Source organism: Abramis brama (genome assembly GCF_963993115.1).
Source record: "Abramis brama genome assembly, chromosome: 5".
NCBI lineage: Eukaryota > Metazoa > Chordata > Actinopteri > Cypriniformes > Leuciscidae > Abramis > Abramis brama.
The window spans coordinates 11,913,825-11,928,849 of record NC_139967.1 but is presented as its reverse complement, the minus strand read 5'-3'; the positions used below and the strand labels follow the sequence as shown (position 1 = coordinate 11,928,849).

The following is a 15,025-nucleotide window of genomic DNA, read 5'->3' as shown; positions in this document are numbered from 1 at the left end:
TAACAAACATAAACTCCCTTTGGGTAGAGCTGTGCACAACTGTAAACAATATTGCAGTACATATTGGAACTGAACATATAACATAGTACTGTAATCATTCATGCACATCCAGACGTTCCTCATCAGTGAAAGCTGAGATTCACCTGAGAGAAAAAAGATTTTAAAAATGTGTAAAATTTGCTTGACAGATTTTGACAACTAGTTCAACATTTTTGTATGTAATGACTCAAGCAATGAAATGAGGACTATTAGTTTTATATGGAATGACTATTCAGCATTCACAAGTATAGTTAATTTTGACTGACATGACATAAGCAAATGATAATGTTATAAAACAGCAGAGAGTTGTATGAAAGCAATTGATGCATGCATGTCCAAAAGCATTTGCAATTCGTTGGAAGGAATGAGAAACTGCTACTATGATGTGCACAAATGACTAAATGTTGTGGAGGTTGAACTAACTGTTGTGCAAATGTAAATAGTGATGTGAGAAATGCACCAAAGCAACTGAGAAAAACTGTAAGAAAGTATTAGGCTAAATTAATTCATTTATAAAACATAAATGGTATTTCCATTAAAATTACACAGTGGCCATACTTTTATTTCATCTTCTTCATAATATTGTCATTATTACGTTGACAAATAGAGCAATATTTGTTTATAATATTTGTTGAGGACTCAAGCGCGCTCTTGGAAAAGTCCACTTGAATGATATCAGTGCTGTGCGCGCGGGATGTCAGGGGTGAGTGATGGTGTCGCGCGCAGCTCCCGTGTGTAATCTCATTCGATCACAGCTCTCGCGCTCAGGTGGGGACTCTTGGTTAATCCTGAAGCTCTTACTCCCACCAGCAGGGAAATCAACCACAGCAGCATGCTGCGGTCCCCCGCACACACTCTTTTGACCGCACGTCGAGCATAATAATAAAAAAACACTATTCTTACTACTTTTTACCTTTGGAAAAACTCGCAAAAGCCATTTCTTACTTAGTCTATTAGTACTTCTGCAGTTTGCCAAGTCACCGGATCACCGAAGATGCCGCACCAAGAGCAAGTAATCGCTCACGGGAACCTCTGCGCCCCGGGTCCTCCAAACAACGCCGGGTACAACAGCAACCCGGTGCCCGTTATCATTCAGACAGAATCCCGCGATAAATGGAGCAAAAAAATGGATTTTCTTTTATCGGTAATTGGGTTTGCGGTAGACCTCGGAAATGTTTGGAGATTTCCATATATCTGTTATCAAAACGGCGGAGGTAAGGTTTTTACTTTTATGAAAAGTTTGTATTTATACTTTAATTAAATGTCAGTTACATTATGCAGTAGGCTACTAATCAGTCACAAAAACATTAAATTGTGTCTTATGACAAGTAAAATATTGATTAAGTGCAGGTGTCAGTCTTATTGGGCGAGTGAACTGTCCACGGTGCTGAAATAGATTTTTTTTTGTGTTCATTTTAAGCATTTTACAAAACCTCTTAGCTTCCAAATAAGCAACATAAACTGTTTTCTGAACATTTATTACACTAAACATTTTCAGCCTACTAAAATTGCAAAGTTAGGTGTCTAAAATTTAAGCAAAATCAAAGTGATGCCAACGCCACAACCTGCAGCCACAGCCTCTCATTCACTTTGAAAACCCCCCTCATTAAAATCGAGTAGAAATTAAATTTGTTAAAAGTGTTGTTTCCACCCATCATCATCATGACATTTATTTTACAGTGTAGGGGAAAACAAACCCAATATTTTTATAAGCTATCTGAAATCAAGATATAATATTTGATCTAATAGCCTTTATGTGTAATAAAAATTATGTAACAAAAAGTAGAAAGTTACTAAAATCTGTGGGGTAATGTTATTGTTTTTTATTCACACATGGTTTCCAAACCCTGTTTCTACCAGATATCCATTCATACAGACTGACCAGATTCAATAAAGATGTTTTTTTAGTTTCTATTCTCAATATATGAAGCAGTGCTTATTATAATTCTGTTTATTTAAACTTCTACCTCAGTACACCTGTGAAGCAGATATACTGCCAGCTGCAGTCATCAATCATGCAAAAGTTATTCATGATTTAATCTGTGCAGAAACTGAGATCAATAAGTGTCAGACCACAAATGTACCGGTATAAACATATATTTCCTCTACCCATTTTTCTTTTTAAAAGTAGCCTATTATATGAAATGGAACAGGCTTTATCGACATACAGATCAACATTTAGTTAAAGGAATGTTTTAAGTATACTTGTTTTTAATACGCTTATTTAAAGTCTGCAAATTCCCCCTTGTTGATCTCACTTATTGTTGTGAAGGAAAAAAGACCTGTTCTAATTCTGTTCTTCAGGTGCATTTCTCATTCCTTATGTCCTGATGGCTATATTCGGTGGGGTGCCACTTTTCTACATGGAGTTAGCTCTGGGACAGTTCCACAGAACAGGTGCCATATCCATATGGAAACATATTTGCCCTATTTTTAAAGGTAAGATAAATATCTTATACGATATTGCAATTTTTTGCAAGTCTGGATGGATATGAAATTAAATGGCGAATGGAAAGAGGCAAAAAACGAGTATATGAGACTGAGAGATTTCATTAACAAAACACTAAGATCATTTCCCCTTCCTTGTCAGGTATTGGTTTCGCCATCTGCATCATTGCACTGTATGTGTCCTTCTACTATAACACCATCATCGCCTGGGCTCTGTTCTACTTCTACTCCTCCTTCAGCAGCACTCTGCCCTGGACCAGCTGTGATAATGAATGGAACACAGAAAACTGCACTAACTACTTTGGAAAAGACAATGTGACCTGGACAAACTATTCACGCTCACCTGCCGAGGAGTTTTACACGTAAGTGCACGTAAGTGTCTGCACTGAAAGGGAGCAAAAATGACAGAGAAAGAAAAACAGAAGCAGGAGAGGGAAAGAAAATGAGGGATAGATATAGCAAAAAGAAATGACAAAGGGGGGGGGGGGGGAGAACAGCATTATAGATGAATGTTGCAAATGTGGACTACTACATACAAATCATAGTTTAAAAGGTGGAACAGCATATATATATATATATATAAAGAGTTAAGATGCAAAAGCCTAGAATTATCATTTTTATCAAGCTCGTATATTTAAGTTCAGTAATTTCACGTAAATGGCAATGAAAATTACCTATGAATTGTCATTTAAGTGAAATTACTGAACTTAAATATACAAGCTTGATAAAAATGATCATTCTAGAAGAAAAATTCAGATGGCACTTAGAGGCTTTTGCATCTGAACTCTTCACACACACACACACACACACACACACACACACACACACACACACACACACACACACACACACACACACACACACACAGTGCTGAGTAGATTACTTACAAATCGAAGCCCATTACTGAATACAAATTACATGATGAAAATTGAAGTTAGTAACGTAATCTACTACATTACACATTTTAGGTAATATAATCGGACTTTGATTACTTTTAGATTACTTTCGGCCTTAACTTGTTTATTACATAGATTTTGATTGGATCATCTTGTACTATAGTGATATAAAATACAAAGAGAACAAAAAAGTATGTTGAACATTGTCATCAACAAAAGTGCATTAAACATTACATTATGTCATGGTTTCCCAAACTAGGGTTTGTGAAAGAACTGTAGGGGGGTTGCAAGTTGCTGAAAAGGTAATCATTAATTAAACCATAAAAATGTAAACTTTAAAGATAAAAACAATCAAAATAAAACACAAAAAGATTAAATATTGTATTTGTTATGCTGTGTGGACTGCCTGAATATACATCCAGATTACATATTATCAGTTACTACCCAGCACTGTCACTAGAGTGAATCTCATAAGAGTTTTGCAACATTTTTTTCATCTTTTCCTCATTTGGTTTAACATGTCCGCTGCTCTGCAAACATAGAGTCGAGTGTATAAGGGTTGATTTAGCATAATGAACTCAGTTAAATCTTTACAGTTTAAGTGCCACAAAAAAACAAACCTACAAAAATAATTGTATTTGTGGAGAACTGCTTTCATGTTTTATATTGTGCCAACATTTCTTTCTTATATTTCAGAACCTTTTTTATAGTGCAGTGTATATTTTAGTAAACTTGTGTACACTGAAGTATTGTATGTGTCTGCTTTGTGGTCCAGGTCACTGAGAGCATAATAATGAATATTTTCAGACTGCACCTTTGTAAATCCATCTTAAAACAGGAGGAATGTCCTGGCAGTTCATGAATCATCTGGGATTGGGAATGTGGGATACATTCGCTGGCAGCTCATGCTCTGCCTCTTCCTCATCTTCACCATTGTCTACTTCAGCCTGTGGAAAGGAGTCAAGACTTCAGGAAAGGTCCTTCCGGAGTCCTTAAAAATTAAATGAATCGTGTTTTATTGCACATTCCACATCCTCTCATCCATGTCTCTCTCAGGTTGTATGGGTGACTGCCACCCTCCCGTATGTAGTGCTGTTGATTCTTATGATCCGTGGTGCCACTTTGCCCGGAGCGTGGAAAGGAGTGGTGTTCTACCTCAATCCCAAATGGGAGAAACTGCAGGAGACCAGCGTGAGTGCTTTCTCTCTTTTCCCTTTGTGTCTAACACTGATTTATTGTTATATTCGTTTGTGTTGTTTCTAGACATCCTTCACTTATATGTTCCCTTTTAAATCTGCTGCTATAATCTTTTGAAGGCAAAATTGATGTTTTTATGTAATGCAGTAATAAAAAAGGACCTCAGGCATTTGGTCATGAAACTCATGAATCACTAGCAGCTGAGCTGACTTCATAAAGGGCATATTTCTTCATAAATTTCATAAAGTCAATAAATAAAATAAATGATAGATAAATTAATATTTTATATATACATAAAGTGTCAATGGAGGAAATATGTAAACTGCATCTCCATATTTCTATCCCTGTGATGTTTGCTGTATAAGCCCAGTACTCTTTGCAAGGTGATGCAGCGCTGCAGAGAACCGTGATGAGAAGCAAAAATAAAGCACTAGGGGCTAATGAGATGCGTAATTGGTTTAGAATTTTTTTCCATCATGAAAGGCTCTCATACTCATTGAGACACGTTCATGCACACACACACATTTCTCTTCACACAAATCTTCAGATGTGAGCAAGCACCGCCTATTCCCTATATACTGTTATGTCAATGTCCTAAATTGCATCCTAAATTGAAACATAGGGAATTTTCTAAATTATTAGTATAAGATGATTCAAATTTTTACTCACATACTGTGATCAATTTATTGAGCTGTTTTCTTGTTTTTGTTTCTACGGTAGCCACACTTCATTTACAGTATCTAATGTTTTGTAGGTATGGGTGGATGCAGCTGCGCAGATCTTCTTCTCTCTTGGTCCTGGTTTTGGCGTGCTGCTTGCCCTGTCCAGCTACAATCCCTTCAACAATAACTGCTACAGGTACAGACAAAACCTTCATTCTCATTACGTTGATCTACTGGAATTTTCAACCTCTTCTATTCATCAGCATTTGCAACGAGTTCTTAATGTTTGTTTTCAAGATATTACGAATAATATCTACTCTTTGTTTGAGTTAATACATGAATCGTGAATTAATTCTTTGTAATTCTTAAAACACACACTGTCGTTCTCAAGTGTGGTGAGATTTCTTTTATGTTTTTGAAAGAATGATGCTAATTGCTCACCAAGACTGTTTATTTGATCAAAAATACTGTTTACAAAAGTGATTATTACATTTTAAATGAACTTTTGTTTATATTTTAATATATTTTAAAATGTCATTTATTTCTGTGATGGCAAAGCTACATTTTCAGCACTCCATCAGAGTCACATGATCTTTCAGAAATCATTCTAATATGCTGATTCGGTGCATTTCTTCTTATTATTATCAATGTTGAAAACATTTGTGCAGCTTAATATTTTGGGGAAACAGTGATACTTTTTTTCAAAGTTATTTGATGAATAGAAAGTTCAAAAGAACAGCATTAATTTGAAACAGAAATCTTTTGTAACATTATAAATCTTTACTGTCACTTTTGATCAGTTTAATGCATCATTGATGAATAAAAGTATAAATTTCTTTAAAAACATTGGCAGCCTGTCCTTGTTACACATGTTACATGTTACTGTAGTAATAACTATAAATTATGCATAATTTCATGCAACTAACCCTAAACCAAACCCCAATCATAACCCTAGTAAGTAGTAAGTACAGTGTAAGTAATGTAAGTTAATAGTAAGTACATGTAGTTAAATATTATTACACAGTACTTAAATGCATAATACAAAAAAATTGTACTGACCCCAGACATTTGGTTCAGTGATACAGTTGTGTATTAGTAACAAAACAGACCTGCCAATTCTGGCCAATGTGATTCCCACTCACTCTTAATTCTGATTCTATCTATAGCTTAACCATTCATTTGCATTTGGCTCTGTGTCCACTAACTGAGGAGAAATGCCATCAAAATGAACTGGGCTCTGATGAATCACATGATGAACTGAAACAAATACCTTGCCTCATGGCTAAATGATATAAAAACAAGATTAGACCTGAGAATTAAGGCCAGTTTGAAGAGATGAATGGGCAGCATAGTTGAGTCAGGGGAAATTGAATTGTGTACTACTGTAAGACTATGAGGAGGCAGGTGGGCAATCTAAAGGGACCAAGTCATATAACGACAAGAATATCACGTAGACTTGGGCCAATAAGCAACCACCCAGAGCAACTGCATAGCAACTCCATAGAAACCACCCATAATGAGTTTTGCACAGTCAAGCAAGAAAATGTAAAAATCTAGTTTGTAAGTTATTTTTTGTATGTGTTTTGTACAGAGATGCTATTGTAACCAGTCTGGTGAACTGCCTGACAAGTTTTGTGTCAGGATTTGTTATTTTCACTGTCCTGGGATATATGGCTGAACAGAGAAATGTAAACGTTGAGGACGTAGCCAGGGACAAAGGTGAGCTTCCCCTTTGGCTTATCATAATAGTGTAGTTAAATTATTGTGGCTTTCAAATATGTAAGTGGCTTTCAGCCCTACAAATAAAGCTTCTCTACTTTTACTTCAAATCTATCTTTCGAATTTCTCCACCTCCTCTAGGACCGAGTCTCCTCTTCATTACATATCCAGAAGCCATTGCAAACATGGTTGGATCGACTTTCTTTGCCATCATCTTCTTTGTGATGATGATTACTCTTGGATTAGACAGCACTGTATGTATATACACCTATACCTGTAAATGTGCACAAAATATGCATGTGCAGTCAGCAGAAGTATATAATTGATAAATTATATAGATAAATATAGATATAAAAAAAAGAAATACAGACAGAAATACCAGTGCTTCCGAGGTCGCAACAGAATAGCGTTAAAGTTTTAGGTAAAACGCTCAATTTAATATGCAATTACTACATTAGCCGCGTCCCTATTCAGAGGCTGCATCCTTCGAAGGCCGATTGCGTCACACGAAGGCTGTCCCAATTCAAAGGCTCCTTCACACGCGGCCTCCAAATGCGGCCATCGTTTCCCATGAAATGAAGGATAAAACAGATGGATCCTTCGCAGCCTTGCCTACACCAGAATTCATTGTGCGCCAGTGACGACAAGATTTTTATTTTAATTTCTTTAACTTCAACTTACTCAACTTACTCAAATACAGAATGATACAAATGTAAAAATAAATAAAAAGCGGTTCAAATGTTGACTTTTATCTTACTAATATGAGATTATATATAGTTTATACTATTTATTATATACAGAAATGGACCATGGTGTACATATTTAGACAGTTTGTGAACCCTGTCCAGTCCAGTACAAACGTTACTGTTCCTCATCAACGGCAGCTGTCACAGTTGACTACAAGAACAGTCCTCCATTGGCTAGACCGTCCCATTTCACAACACCTGGTCCGACCTTTGAAGGCTGCAGCCTCTGAATTTGGACACAACTAGTGACATCATTGCTGATGTAAGCCAGTGTGAGAATTTCAATTTGTATAGTTTTTATAAAACAATAGTAAATGGCACATCAAAGTCTGAAATGATCTACAAAACTGTTTGAATGGTGTCTGTACAACAATTCCAGCTGAACTGAACATTGTGAAGAAGTAGAATAAAAATTCCGCCTTGTAAGCTGTAAACATAAATGTAAATATATGGTTGTGTTTTTGTTTTTTCTTCTTCTGTCTATTTATGTATTCTACCTCAGTTTGGTGGGCTAGAGGCCATAATCACAGCTGTAATGGATGAGTACCCAGATGTCCTGTCCAATCGGAGAGAGCTGTTTGTTCTTGGACTGGTGGTTGTTTGCTTTCTGGGCTCACTCAGCACCCTTACTAAAGTGAGTTTCAATGAACCTCTGGATTTCGGTTTGCCTACGTTCAGTGAAGTTTACCAATACAATAAGTATATTTCAGCATCTTAACACAAAATGATAATAATAGAGTATAGAATATATCATTTGATTACATAGCTTGCAGGACAGATGAGATTTAATAAACATCTATATGTTTTCACCAAAAAAATATACTTAAAAATTGCTCCTTGTGATTTCTAATTGGGGTGTGCTGAGTTTGAATCAGCAATATACAGTATTTATTAATTTATTATGTAACTTTTTTTTTTCTTGCAAGGGTGGTGCATATGTGGTAAAGTTACTGGAAGAATTTGGAGTTGGTTCTTCAATTATAGCTGTAGTTTTTCTGGAGGCCACGGCAGTATCCTGGTTTTATGGTAAGATTTATTATTTTAAAAACTCTCTTTTAAATAAATGCTGTTCTTTTGAATTTTCTATTCATCAAAGAAAAGTATGTTAGTTTCCTAAAAAATATTACATTAAGCTGCTTTCAAACAAATTACATTTTAAAACTGTAATAATTTTTTACAATGTGTATATATACCTAGCTAACAAAAAATATGTTCTGAGAAACTTTTGCTAACATTCCTATTATGTTCTAAAAGTTCTCTGTACGTTCAAAACATCCATTTTTTTAAATGTTATAAAAATGTTTTTTCTTGGTTATGCGAATGTTAAGGCAACAATCTATTTTGGAAACATTATGGGAACATTCTGTAAAAATATTCTTTGAAAAAAGTAGTAACATTTAAAAAAATGTAAGATATGTATGTAGAAATGTACCAAAGAAGAAATGTACCAAAATGTTTCTGAGAAACTTTCCATGAATGACATATAGATAATGTTTTTGTGCTAAAGTTTTAAGAACATTATTAAAGACCAGATAACTCTGAACGAACGTCATATTAACATTACGTTTGTTCATAACTTTGAAAGAACCTTGCCAGAATGTTAGGAAAGTTCTGAGAATGTTTAATGTTAGCTGGGTATATAAACATCATGTCTAAGTGTGCATGAACAAAATGTTCAATATATAAAATAAACAAACTCATTTATTTAATTTTCTCCAGGTATTAACAGATTCAGCAATGATATCAAGTCAATGTTGGGATATACTCCAGGATTGTTCTGGAAAGTATGTTGGGTTGCCATCAGCCCAGCATTTCTTGCTGTAAGTTTAAACAAAGATGTTCTGATTTATCATTCAGTACAGTATGTGCAAAGTGTCACCGCTGTTTAGAGTGCGACGACCGGTGAAATGTTAAAGTCATCTTTCATGCGCTCAAAACTATTTAAGCACCCACAACCTCCTTTCCACCCTTATTACCTTTATAATCTCATCCTCTCACCTGTCCACACGCTCACAATTCCCAGTCTGCAAATGTCAGACTGCATGCACTCTTACAGCCTAGTATTCTTTAGATACTTCTGCATGCATTATAGCTAATCCCAACAGGCCTGAGCTGGCACACACGGCTGACATTTCCACAATCGTAGTTTTCCTGTTTTGCTTTTTTCATTCTTTAAAAAAAACATGATAAACGGCTGCCTGTCTCATCTTCTGAGACATTATTTGAAATGCTGGAGAGAAGACATTTGTCTCTGTTCCTGCAAGACACAAAGGCCACCACTCTACAATTTTCTAGTCTCCATAGACCACATAGGAATGTGTATAATATGGACCTTTTGAAAATAAAATAATCAGATTAGAGCCTTCTCAAACATATCAATCCACCTGAACTCACACAGAGACTGCAGTGACCTATAGAGTATTCTGAATTCTGAATTCATTGTTAAAGACTCTTAAAATAATATATGACATATTTCGAAGAAACACTTTAAAATACTTTAAAGTCAGCGTGAAATAGAAGCAGCGATAGTCTTTTCTTCTCTATTGTGAACTACAGTCAAACCAAAATGTATTCAGACACCTTCAAAATTTCTCACATTATCACAGTTTATTCGCTATAGTTTAGAAAATGGTAATACAATATGACAGGAACTCCGAGTTATAAAATCAGTTGGTATTTCACTGGTTTTGGCCATCCTTCTGTTAGACTGTCTCACAAATTAATTGGGTTGAATAGCCGTCAGCTGTTAAATTAAAGTACACAATTAGATAATAGCTATTTAGGTCAACCAATTACCAAGCAATGCTTAATTTTGTTCAGTCAAAATGTCTGAATCATTTTTGGTCCCAAAGTTTTATACATTTTACTGGTAGTCCACTGTATGAAAATGTTTTGGGTATAAAATGTCACAGTTTACTTAATTTTGCTATCCTCACTTACATAAATTAACTATAGTGTCCTGCACCCACTAGCAAAAAAATATAAAAAATGATATATGGTGTCTGAATAATTTTTGGTTTGACTGTATATCCGAGGGAAACAGCTTCACAGACAAGAAAAAATGTAGGGACTTGATTTTTTCCGTCAGGAATTGATTGGATCGTTGTGGTTTGGTATTGATGTGATGTCATGTGAGTGACAGGTTGTCCAGCCCTCACGCCAGTAAACACATCATCAGAGAAGAGATGTCGCTGCAAGAGGAAGGGGAAATTATTTTAATTAAAGATTATGAGGGCAAAAACATAATGGTGTGCATGGATAAATAATTTATAACCAATACTGCAATATTCCATAAAAATAAGAATTGTCCATTTTGATTTCATGGTGACTTTTTCCTGTTCATTTCTTCAGTACATTATTATCAGCTCACTGCTGAACCCTCAACCCCTCACGCTATTCGACTACAAGTTCCCAGACTGGAGCATCACGGTTGGTTTTGTCATCGGAGCTTCCTCCTTCATATGGATCCCCGTATACATGGTGTACAAGCTCGTGTGGACCCCGGGCTCTCTTAAACAGGTGAGACATGGATTACACCCACTCCACTTGAAAAACATTCTTATAGATCTCAGGAGGAGTCTATTTAATTGATAAAATGGATAAAAGTTGTTCACGTGTTGTTTTCAATCCAATTTCAGCGCCTTGCTGTATGTCTGCGACCGGAGAGAACCCTGCCAGATATCCATGCTGACAGTATGGGGTTGAGTCCGGTACGTTAGACCACTGAGAGAAAAACACAACTCACATAAAAAGGCCTCATATATTGGGTGACGTGTCCACAGCAAACTAAGAATTTATTATAAGGGTAAAGAGCAACTTTTGCATAGTTTCAGGGATTTGTCCATTTGAAATTACCATCAAAGATGATCTATTTGAAAGTGATGTACAATTCGATTTAATACGGAAAATGAAAACTGACGTTCAATTTAAAGTCCCTCATTTTAACATGCTGTGCAATTTATAAAGGTTGATGTTTTGTCTTTAATTTAAGGATTACCTATAAAATGAAGAGTTCAGTTTTTTTACATTGTAAGTCATACACGTACGTTTTCTGAGATACATGCAAGTGAGATTACCTCATTGCTAGAAATTCAGCCAATGAGAAAATGAGAACAGAAAACTTCATACACATTTTTTTTTCCAGAAATAACTGTTGTCAAGATTTAATCATTATGGTGTTTTCTGCCTTAACTCTGCCTAAATATTGTAGCTACTTCATGTCAAAACTTTGTTAAACCTGTATTGATATTGTGCCTCACCAAGAAAAGGAAAAATGACAAAAATAAGGGTTTCTTCTGTTCCTCATCTGGAACTAAGACTACATGACTGTTTGAAATTTTCATTCTCTAACAGAACTTGAGCCCAAATCCTAGCTATGTGTAACGTGTTCATTTTCTTCCCACGTTTTTTTCCAAATAAAGAACTGAGGATGTTACTGAACTCTGGATGTGACCAAATACTAAATTGCTATGAATGTCTTATTATGGATAGTTGAAAATGTGGTTCATATACTATGTCTGCACTGTAGGTTGTGGCAGAGAGTTTTGCTTATATGTCTGGAAAATTAATAAAGCTGTACTGAATATTCGTATCTATCCATCCATCCATCCATCCATCCATCCAGTGCTATGGATTTGTATGTGATTCCCACCTTCGTTCTCTTAGTGTGAACAGCCTTGCACTGTTGCGCCTTAATTAACATGTTGATTTGCATTGAGCTGCAGTATCCAGCATCTGCAAACACACAAGGGGTAAGAGAACAGCATTGTGTCAGGCATTTAAATGAGATGTTTTATTAAAGACTAGATCTTCAATCGCCACCAATCGCAGCTCTGGGAAACGCGGCTCAGTTGTGCCAGTTTCAGGTATGGGGTGAGAGAATAGAGAAAAGATAATGCTATTCCACATTCAGCCACTTCTAGCAGAGGCCGCAGAATGGATCAAAGGCTTCAGTGCAGGCGACTGGAGTAGAGGTGGACCTCAGATTCAACTACAGAGGAACCTAACAAAAGGCCTGCAGGCTCTGTGCTCTTCTGTTAATTACCCAAATGAAAGACCAAGAGTTGCATGGAAAAGGCTAGTGAGTGACAAACTGTATGTGACCTGCAATAACAGCGTTTCATGAGGTGAAGTTGAGGTGATATCTAAAGCAGGATTTATCAAACTAAAGTTCATGAACAGTTGTTGAAAAGGTAAAAAAAAAAAAAAAAAAAAATGTATAGCCTATAGGCCTACACTCACTGGCCACTTTATTAGGTACGCCTGTTCAACTGCTCTTTGACATATGGCTATTTGCAAATATCTAATCAGCCAATGCATTTATGTGCTGAAGTTTAAACTGAGCATCAGAATGGGGAAGAAAGCTGATTTAAGTGACTTAAATCACTTAACCAAACGGGCTGGTCTGAGTATTTCAGAAACTGCTGATGTACTGGGATTTTCACACACAACCCTCACTATAGTGTTCACTGAGAATGGCCCAAAAAAGAGAAAATATCCAGTGAGGGCAGTTCTGTGGGAGAAAATATCTTGTTGGTGCCTGGTGCATGGATCCATCCTGCCAGGGTGCTGCTGGTGGTGTAATGGTGTGGGGAGTATTTTCTTGGCACACTTAGTACCAATTGAGCATCATTTAAACAATACAGCCTACCTGAGTATTGTTGCTGACCAAGTCCATCTGTAGATGACCACTAGCAGTGTTTTATTATGACTATTCTGTTTCATACTTTTATTTCATGTGACTTTTATTTTGACATCATGCTATCTGCAGGGGGGACTAATTTCTCCACGCTCACGCTCACGCTCGTTCAATAAAAACACAAGAAGTCACGAGAAGGCACGTTACAAGACGATGCATGTTTAGAGTCAGAGATTGGAAAATATTACTGTAACCTTCAACTAAAGTGTTCTTTGAAGTGTTATACTACTCTGTGCTTGATTTGTTTGGCAGTAATAATTTGAGAATAATTTATGAAGTTGAAGGGCTGCTACAGTGAAAACTCGTCGCTCGATGTGGAGTGAAACTCAACTCGACGTTAGGACTGCCATCCGCCATTCTGTGTACAAGACTGCCACCTTCTGTTCAAACGCCCTCACTTCAACCGGCACCCAGGCAAGATCGGTCTATTTCGTTTATGCTGATTGCTGCATAAAATCACAGGGACTCTGATTGCGAACAGTGATATTTATGTAATGGACTGAAGTCACCTTTATAAACAGTATACTGTACATGTTTGATGCTCTGATTTAATCATACATTTGAAAGGTGAATTTAAAGATACAGAAGGGTAATTTAATAATAAAAAATAAAAAAAACGAAAAAAAAAAAAAACTATTGAACTAATTGAACCTGTTAAATGTAAATTCATTCATGGGTAGATCCATATGATAGCGTTCATTGCTAAGCTGTTTGTGTGTTAGCCTACATTTTTTGTTGATGATAATCGCCCAGTGCATGTTGATATTAAGTATTTGTTGAGTTATTAAGCTATATTTCAGTAATTAAACTATAGTTCAGTAGTTCAATATAACCCAACAGCAACACAACTTCAACAAAATGTCACTTAATGGAGAAGAAGTAGCTAGCACACACGACCCACCCATGAAAACAGATAACCCACAGCCAGTCAGGTCTAGTTCACGCGAAAGAACATTTACAGAAAAGGGATTAGAGATGCACAAACAGGAAGCCATTAAACACAAGAAAGAATTCATGAGAGCTTATGGCTCTTGGAAAGAAGTGGCAGGAAAGGTTAGGACCGCACTAAAATCATTCTGTTCTCAAGATGAACTAAATAAAATCAGAGAAGAAATCCAAATTCGACACAGTGCAGTAAGTGAATGTTATGAGCCCATTCAACGCAACCACAATGCCACCCCAGACATTGTTCCGAAAATGGATGCTTGTATAGCACTCACTGCAGAGATCAGCGAAATAATAGAGATGCGGCTAGAAACTGTAGATGAGGTCTTCAATCCAGAACTTGAGAAACTACGAGTGAGGATGGCACTTAAGAAGGATGAGTATGGATCTATCTTCGGACACACAAGGACAGATACTGTACTCTCTCTAGCAGAAAATTCAACCCACTCTCAGGGCTCAAGCAAACATGTAGATGCGGGAGCAGAACTCGCAGCTCAACAAGAAAAGGTTAAGGCAGTATATCAAATACAAGCTCAAGAAGAAGTTCTTAGCAAGTTAGAAGAAGAGAAGCAGCTAGTTCTTAAAAGGTTGGAAGAAGAAAAGCAAGTAGCTCTTAAAAGGATAGAGGCAAACATGCGTCAGGAAAAGAAAAGACTACAGCAAATTCAAGCAGAG

General features: G+C 36.4%; 1 protein-coding gene across 1 annotated transcript; it reads left to right on the top strand.

Moving 5' to 3' along the window:
* Window positions 1-1,033: 1,033 nt before the first annotated feature.
* On the top strand, window positions 1,034-12,294 carry slc6a4b (solute carrier family 6 member 4b; the record flags this gene model as incomplete). Its single annotated transcript, XM_084114742.1, has 13 exons — window positions 1,034-1,253; window positions 2,344-2,478; window positions 2,630-2,849; window positions 4,222-4,360; window positions 4,440-4,574; window positions 5,335-5,438; window positions 6,834-6,961; window positions 7,103-7,215; window positions 8,210-8,341; window positions 8,634-8,733; window positions 9,427-9,527; window positions 11,059-11,226; window positions 11,346-12,294. 13 exons carry the CDS (start codon window positions 1,034-1,036, stop codon window positions 11,424-11,426), a joined length of 1,776 nt encoding a protein of 591 aa, XP_083970868.1. The 3' UTR covers window positions 11,427-12,294.
* Window positions 12,295-15,025: the final 2,731 nt, after the last annotated feature.